The following is an 8,945-nucleotide window of genomic DNA, read 5'->3' on the forward strand; positions in this document are numbered from 1 at the left end:
TCCCGGCGCCCTGGGAAAAGCCAGTCGCTACACACAGGCACATGCAGGCCCCGGAGCCGCGCCCTAAGGAGAGCAGCACCCACGGCCAATTGCTATGGCAACTCCGGGGCTCGTTCCATTCCCCACCCCGCCGATCCCCCCGCCTCCTGCCTGAGCTGCAGCCAACCGGCTTGTGCGCGTCCCAGGAGCGCGCTATAAAACCTGCGCGGTGGCGCCGGGCAGGGGCGAGCCCGACCAGGAGCAGCGCGCGCAGAGCCAATCTCCGACCTGGAAAGCCCTGTGAAAGCGGCAGGAAAACGCCTGAACATGCAGAGTGCGCAGAGCCTGCGACTCGGTCCACCCAATCAGTGCCGCTGCCTGGCTTTCCTCCTGCTCCTCCATCTCCTGGGACAGGTGAGTGGCGCACTCATCAGGTGCCTCTGGTTACTTTGCCTTTCTTGGGCGGCCCCTGCTCGGTCCCGGGGTTGCTCTGCCTTCCAGGGTCCCTGCTAAGAAGTTTCTCGTGATCTCGCCCGCCCCCAGGTCCTTGCGACTCCGCGCTGCCCCTCCTCGTGCCCGGCTCCGTGCCCCAAGAAGCCGCCGACCTGCGCCCCCGGGGTGAGAGCCGTGCTGGACGACTGCTCCTGCTGCCTGGTGTGCGCCCGCCAGCGCGGCGAGAGCTGCTCCGTGATGCTGCCCTGCGAGGAGAGCCGCGGTCTCTTCTGCGACCGCAGAGCGGACCCCAGCGCCCAAACTGGCATCTGCATGGGTAACCCTGCCCCCTCCTCCGCTTGACCTCCTGTCCCTCAGCTAGCGGAGCTGCCCGCTCTTTCCTCTCTCCTTCCCCCCAACTCCCGAGAGGGTGATGAGCAAATACTAACAGTGATGCCGTGGGTGATGTTTATGGAGCGCTGTGTGCCGGGGATGGTCTGGGGGCGCGTGGGGCTTTGCGGAGCGCCAGAAGCCAGAAGGGAAACCTGCCCGCGGAGGTGAGAAGCATTTGCCTCCCTAGAGAAGAATCTAGATAGACAGGGAGCAGAGCAGAGTTAAGGGCCAGTGAAGTCATTTCCTTTGGAAGTTTCCAGGGTACGCTCGGGGGGTGATGGAATCTTGGGCTTACTTACAGGCTCACACTTCCCCCAACTGTAGCCAGGCTGGTTTGTTTTCACACCTGTAATTGTCCTGTTTGAGCCAAAGCAGCCACTGCTCTCCTGGGATGACTATGCAACCCCTGTCTGGGCCGTGAGTAAAATAAAAATGCAGGCAACCAGCCAATCCAGGATGGTGAAACTTAATCAACTGGGGATCAATTTCCCACACGGTGCACCATTTAGTTGGAGACCTGTCCCTGCCTCCCTGGATAAGAGGGCTTGGAATAGGCTTTTAGTTTCTTCTCTAAACGAGCAATGATTTATCGTGCTGGAATGCCAAGGAATCCTGATGCCCTTCCCAGTTTGACCAGTTAACCTGTTTGGAGGCTTATGAAGAGCACTTTTTTCTTTTTAATTCTGAGCTTCTGGAGTAGGAGAATCTAAGGAGGTTCTTGCGAAACGACACTATCATTGGGAACAACAGCTGAGGGCCCTGGGGAATGTCACTTCACGGCTCTGCCCATCTTTCCTCGTGCGTAAAATGAGTGGCGGGACTGGGTGGTCTTGAGTGTTTCTTCTTGCACTGGGAGGCCTCCATGAGGACATCTCTCTGCTGGTGGTGCATCAGCAACCAGATGGCCTCAACTAGGAAAAGAATGATTTGGGGCTTGGAATATGTGCTGTGGCTCTTATATAGCCTCTTCGATGCACCGTGTTCTTGATTTTCTCTCCCCTTCCCTCTCTGCTCTGCTTCCCCAACATTCTAGCGATAGAAGGAGACAATTGTGTGTTCGATGGAGTCATCTACCAAAGTGGAGAGACCTTCCAGCCTAGCTGCAAATACCAGTGCGCCTGCCAAGATGGGCAGGTTGGTTGTGTGCCCCGCTGTGAAGAGGACCTGCTACTGCCCCAGCCTGACTGCCCAGCTCCGAGAAAAGTTAAAGTGCCTGGGGAGTGCTGTGAAAAGTGGATCTGTGACTCCAATGAGACGGGGACATTAGGGGACCTCCAAACCCTTCCAGGTGAGAAATTCAACATACCTGAAAATGATCACAGCACAGGACTAAGTGCATGCAGGAAGCATGTATGCTCTTTGGGATCTGCAGTGAGAAACTGGCTTCAGCTTCTGGTCATTCAGTCGTGGAGTCCAGCTTGCCCACTGAGATCAGACACATCACGTGTTGGAATCCCAGACAAGTTACTGAAGTACACACAGCCTCTTCTGAAGAAGAATCACATCCAGTGGTTCTGTTGAGCCATAGGGATGAGTTTTCTTATTACACGACTGCCATTTATATTTTAGTCTGTCCCACTTGACCCTTGTTAACACTGCAAAGATGTGCTTTGGCAACTTTATGCAAAACATGTAATCGATAGAGCTTCTGTACTTGTGGCAAGTGTCAACTCCATGGGAACACCATTTAAGCCATTTGCAAAGGGCCTGGTGATGACTCTTTCTTTTCTGGACTCTGTCAACTACCTGTGCACTCTTAAGACCAGCTTCCCTAAAGAATGCCATCCCTGGACAGGTGTCACAGAGAAATGCCACCTTTCCAGGTGCTGCAGGAAGGATCAAGTGATACTTTAGGATCTTTGTTTTGCTTTTCCTTTTGTTTTGGCTTATAAAGGAAGTGATATTTTTTGAAAAGCAAACATTCAAGATCCAGTAGAGAATATTTTAGAAGCCATTAATCAGCCGGATTATTTATACTGGCAGTACACAGAACTTCACAGTTTTTCTGAAGTCAGAAATTCTCAGCCATGCTTACAGATAGGAAAACTGCCATGTAAGAGAGGAGATGTGCCCTAGGCCATGCATATTAAATGTTGAGACAGAACTGTCTGTCATCAAAGTCCCAGTGACTATATCCTACAACCCAAATAACCAATTCTACCTCCCTAAGGCAGAGCATTACCTCCATCACTATTCTGAGTTGGTTGGTTCTACTTACTCATCCAATTACAATTTTTTCATTATCCTTTCTCTGGACAAAATCACACATTGAAAACATTACGGTTTATGGAATGGCTTTTGATGCTATACTGTGCTATATTCTTAGAACTACTACGCTTCTCAAAGACAGGTCCTCCTAAACTTCTTATGAACAAATCGGACAGTCATTCCACAAAGATTTCTTGAAGGCCGACCATGTGCCAGGCATTGTGCTACCTGTTAGGGGTTTATAAATACAGAGATCCAGGTCTGCCCCCTGAGAACACCTGAGTTGCACAGGTACCGAACTGGATGAGACGCTCTTCCTAATGATGGTTGAAAGGACCACTTTGCCATCCCCACATTTTACGCAATAACACTGTCCCTATTTCAACATCCTGTAGCCTACAGGACCGAAGCCACTCTAGGAGTTGCAGTCTCCGACTCAGGTATCAACTGCATTGAGCAGACCACAGAGTGGAGTGCGTGTTCCAAGAGTTGTGGCATGGGTTTTTCCACCCGGGTCACCAACAGGAATCCACATTGCGAGATGGTGAAGCAGACCCGGCTCTGCGTGGTGCGACCCTGTGACCAAGAGAACAAGCAGCCGGCAGATAAGGTATGAGCCTGGGAGGAGCCCCCACCACAGAGGGGCCTTGCCTCGTTGGGGCCTGTGTTTTATTTTTTGTTGTTGTTTTTGTTTTTCTTATAAGGCAAGGAATAGTGACTTTATTCGGAAAGCCAGCAGACCGAGAAGATGGCGGACTAGTGTCCCCAAAAACCATCTTAATGGGGTCTGGATGTCAGTTTATTTTATAGAACAGAGAGGGGGAGGAGGTGAGGAAATAAAGTAAAAAGACCATTGATTTTGCAAAATATCTCCTGGCTTGGCCAGCATCAGGGAGGGGATGTGTTACTTTCTTCTTTTCTGCAGGCATTCACAGGTGGGCAGGGTCAGATTGTCTCCCTGTGAGCTGAACAAAGGCACTTTAGTTTAACATTCAGGCAGCAGCAGGGCAGGGTTCCCTGAGGCAGTCCATTATGTATGATTATAAAAACAAAAGCAACAAAAAGCAAAGCTTAAAGTAAAAGAAACAGATCCAACATGGAGTCAGATTTTGCTCTTCCCTGTAACAATTCCCCACTGTCTTGTCCATTCCACACTCCTGTGGAAAAGGGGGCAATGACCATTCTAACTGCTTCTTCCTGTGTCTTGTCAGATGGATCTTTCTGAGAATGTCCACCATTGGTGCCAGTTGTTCCAAATGTTGAGATTTGTCTTCTTTTGTTCCTCTTCAGAAAGTGTTTACTTTACACCTGTAGACTTAAAAAATATTCACAACCTAAAAGTTGAGAGTTATGTTTTATTCGGGAGGGGGGCCTGGGCTTTAGAAGGTCACTGTGAAGCTGACTTCAAGGTCAGCTCTAATGAAGGAGTTTACCTTCTTTTATTTTCTCTTTAATGTATTGAAATATCCGCAGCAACTCACAGCAGATGAAGAGGGAGGGGCCAGACCTCTACAGTAATGTCCCCGGTTGAGAAAAGTCTGGCAAATCTCATTTCATCCTGGAAAAAACTGGCTACTCAGTGGTCAAACATGATTTATTTTAGAGAGGTCATTTCTGAAGCTCACAGGGAGACACAGTCTGAAGGAAGTAACAGAGTAGGGACCACATCTGCCTTCCTCATCCCTCAGTCCCCCACATCCTACCTGGGATGTACTGTGTGCTTGATAAACAACTGTTGATGAATAAATGAATGGATGTCTGGGAATTATTTTCTGTATTTCAAAAAGCCTAGTATGACTAGTACACTTGCCAGCATAAGGCTATCTGTGCCAAATAAAATAGCACATTTCTTTCCTTTTTTGCTGGAATGATATCAACTCAGTGTGTTAATGCTGAGTACAAGGCATGCAGATCAGAAGCTCTGATTGGTTCCTGATGACATCACAAGCCTTGTTAGCAGAGCCCTAGGTCAGATAAATGCAGTACCCAAATCGAACTAGTATATGGACCCTTGTACAAACCTAAGGCCAAAATAAAACAGTTCCTAACAATGAAAGATTTACATATCTCTCCACTGAGGCAATATCATCTCACGCTTAAGGGTGCAACTCTGGAGCCAGACAGCCTGGCTTTAAATCTTGGCTTCCCACATGAACTAGCTATGGGATCTTGGGTGATTTTCTTAACCTTTAAGCCTCAGTTCTTTCCCCCATATAACAGAGACATTAACAATACCTACCTCAGAGTTGTCATGAGGATTAAATAGAATGAATTTGTGAAGTGCTGGGCATAGATTACTCTGTTAATATAAATATCATTACCTAATATTAAGCATCATTTCTATTTATTGATAAAATAAGAGTCTCTAGTGGTTGCATTGTTATATGGCTACTTAGCTGTGTGACTTTTTGAGGTCCATTCTAACTTTATGCTTCTTCCACCAATTTAGAAAGAGCCCCTAGAAACACCTTCTTCTCTGTGTCTGTCCTTCCCTCTCTCTCTCTCTTTCTCTCTCTCTCTCTCTCACACACACACACACACACACACACAGATATTGCAGACCTTGTACCCTTTTGTGGATATTGGCAAAAATATACACTAAACATTAAATATTAAAAAGGAAAAAACAAGAAGCCTTTAAATATTGTCAAGTACACAGTAACTTGCTTATTAAATAAGCCATTTCCATGTCATGACTTTAAAATTTTGCTTTTTCTATTGTTTCTTTTTCTAAAATTCATATTTTTCTTGTACCTTGCACCAAGTTTGATATTGGGAGATATTATATTTAAGACATTTATTTATAGTATATATATATATGTATTTCATTAAGGGGCCAGAAATTTGTTTGGAATCTAGGGAAATGCCAGCCAAATAATCATTACTTCCTTATCACCAAAAGGTTCTTAAATGTGAGATGGTGCTTCTTAAAGCGTGATTCCCCAGACCAGCAGCATCATCTAAGAACTTGTTAGAAATGGAAATTATGGGGGCGCACATCAAACCTACTGAATCAGAAACTCTGGGTGTAAGGCCCAACAATGTGTGTTTTAACAAACCCTCTAGATGATTCTGATGTACTCTTATTAAAGTTTGAGAGCTACCAATTTTAGAGAATTCCAAGTCTCATCACTCCACAAGCTGTGGATTACAACTAGGAAGGTGAAAAGCAGTGGAAAATTGTGACAAATTAGGTGAAGAAATCTAGGTGGGAAATTAACATATCATCAATGTCTTACTGAATTATCAATATCGGGGTTCCTCTTCAACTCTTACCAATGGAATGTTGAATAAATTCTCCACTTACCGTGCCTTCATGGAAACTAACCTTAAATCCCACTGCCTTAGACTTTCCTGAGTCACAGTGTAATAGAAGGAACGGGCTTTGTGTCAGACAAATTCAGGTTCTAGATGTTTTCTGATCACTTTGGCCTCTGAGACTACGTTTACTCATCTATAAAACTTGGACAGTTGCTCTTTATGTGAATAACTGCTCCTTGTATGAGTGAATGTTCCTAATAAGGTTAAGTAAGTTAATGTCTGAAAAATATTTGAAACATTAGTAGGCTTGCAGTGATGCCATATTTATTCCATTTCTCTTTATAACACCTAAGAATGTATTGGGCTAATAACAACGCCAAAGCCTATTTACAGTGGTTTGAAAAAATAGGTTTCTTTATCATACATATGCTTTCATCTTCATGCTTATGCCACATGGTCAAAAGATGGTTATATACAATTAGGCACGATTTCCACATTCTAGATAGGAAGGCAAATGAATGCAGGAAGCGATTAAGAACTGTACCCATCTGAAGGGCAAAGGATTTCCCAGGATCCCTTGGTTTATGTATCACTGGCCAGAACTTGGCCACAAGGCCATTGCAAGCTCCCAGATATTCTGGGGAAGAATATACTTGTAGTGGACCACATTACTCAAACAAAATTAACATTCTGTTAGCAAAGAAGAAAGAGCAACAGATTTTGGGTAGGCAACTAGCAAGTTATTCCATATGCCTAGACTGATCCCTTGGAGGAATGATGGCCGTTTCATGCATCACTCCTTTTCTTCTTTCTTAGAAAGGGAAAAAGTGTCTCCGCACTACCAAGTCACTCAAAGCCATCCACCTGCAGTTTGAGAACTGCACGAGCCTATACACCTACAAGCCCAGGTTCTGCGGTGTCTGCAGCGATGGCCGGTGCTGTACCCCACACAACACCAAAACCATCCAGGTGGAGTTCCAGTGCTCCCCAGGCCAGACCCTCAAGAAACCAGTGATGGTCATCGGGACCTGCACCTGTCACAACAACTGTCCTCATAACAATGCGTCTTTCCTCCAAGACTTAAAGCCAAACACCAGCAGAGGAGAAATGTAATGTGTCCCCTAAGAAGCCCACCTACAGAGGCAACCTGTAGCCACCCACTATCAAATGACTATAAGAAAAATTACAAAGAATTATTATCCACATCTGCGTCCCATGTATTTTCTGTGGTCATATGAGGTCAGTTATGTCTGTTTTTTTTCATGAAAGATATGATTAACTGTAAACTTGGAATCAAGGTAAGCTCAGGATAGTGCTTAGGGATGACATTCTTTTGTGCTGTTTACTACACATGAAAATTTCTGTAAACTTCAGAAATCAGATACATGTCTTACTGTGTAGACTGTATCCCATTACACTCATTTTGTTATACGCTAGTGAAATTTCAAGAAAAGGTCACAGTAATGAATGACAACGGTGAAATCTAAGGTCATACTGAGGGTGTCATCATACAAATATTTCACCATAGATTGAGATTTGACCTAAGGGTTCTCTGTGGAGCGCTCATTTTGAGTAGCTCAACTCTGAACTTCAAATTCCGAGATCCGAGGAAACATATAGCTCGTCAACTCGAAATCTAGAGATTATTAGTTTTTGTGTACATAGAAAACAAGCTGTATCTACAGTAATGGAATGCTTATTAATTAAGTGCACTGGTGTCATAAATTGGCTCCGTTTCAGACAAGTTGACTCCTTTCCAAAAGAAAGAAGCTAAACAGAAAACTCTCCCTTATACGTAGATGACCAGCCTCTACCAGCCCTCAGACATTTGTATGTGTCTGGAGGCTGCTGGGGATCACTAGTTTTTTAATTCAGAAGAAACAGAACATATCAGCAGGGCTCCTCTCGCCTTACTGATGAATAAACTGAGGCCCAAAGCACCTGATTACAACCCTCGATGACTTTCAAGTGTGCTGGTAGTGGAATTTTGAAAAAGAAGAACAAAATCGACAAGACTGCAGTGACAAGATACCACAAACTCTATGGGAGTTTAGAATTATTGTACAGATCCCCAAACTTATCCTTGGGCCTTAGTTATGCAAACTCATGAACAAGATATATGTGTCTACATACATGTATCTAACTTGTCAGGCTATAAGATAGGTTGCAAACTTAAAATGTATACATTCTTCTCATGTCACCTTATGTGTTCAGCTTTTCTCCTTTGAAGTATTTATATAAATATAAATTATACATTTTTAAAATATTCCTTTTACTTTCTCTGTTTGTCAGACATTACTAAATAAACATGATCTTATCAGTGTGTGACTCTGCTGTTATTTTTGTGCTTCTGAGTTGTTTATTGAAAATATAAATTAAAATTTACAAATTAAATATTGAAAGCAAAGTGGTCATCTTTAGTTGCGCTTAAAACTTCTTATCAGAAGGAAAACAAAAGACAGCTCTTAATTCAGTGATCTCTATTGCCAAGGCCTCAGGTATTCTCCACACTTTCTACTCAATCCAATATCTGGATCCCTGATGTTTTTTTCTGGACAACCTGCAAGACACCTCCACATGTTAAAAATTTCGTCTTTATTCCTGTCCTGCCCCTAGGTTCTTCAGAACCTTTCTTTTTTTTTTTAGATTCTATATATATGTGTTAGCATATG

The 8,945-nt window shown here is 44.4% G+C and overlaps 1 protein-coding gene across 1 annotated transcript; it reads left to right on the top strand.

The window, feature by feature from the left end:
* The first annotated feature begins 218 nt into the window (after window positions 1-218).
* Window positions 219-8,598, top strand: CCN3 (cellular communication network factor 3). The gene is made up of 5 exons (XM_027092529.1): window positions 219-393; window positions 523-748; window positions 1,838-2,092; window positions 3,408-3,622; window positions 7,090-8,598. Exons 1-5 carry the CDS (start codon window positions 307-309, stop codon window positions 7,384-7,386), a joined length of 1,080 nt encoding a protein of 359 aa, XP_026948330.1. The 5' UTR covers window positions 219-306; the 3' UTR covers window positions 7,387-8,598.
* The last annotated feature ends 347 nt before the right edge of the window (window positions 8,599-8,945 follow it).

Source organism: Aethalodelphis obliquidens, unplaced genomic scaffold (assembly GCF_003676395.1).
Source record: "Aethalodelphis obliquidens isolate GAN/ISIS:26980383/991018 unplaced genomic scaffold, ASM367639v1 scaffold79, whole genome shotgun sequence".
Classification (NCBI taxonomy): Eukaryota; Metazoa; Chordata; class Mammalia; order Artiodactyla; family Delphinidae; genus Aethalodelphis; species Aethalodelphis obliquidens.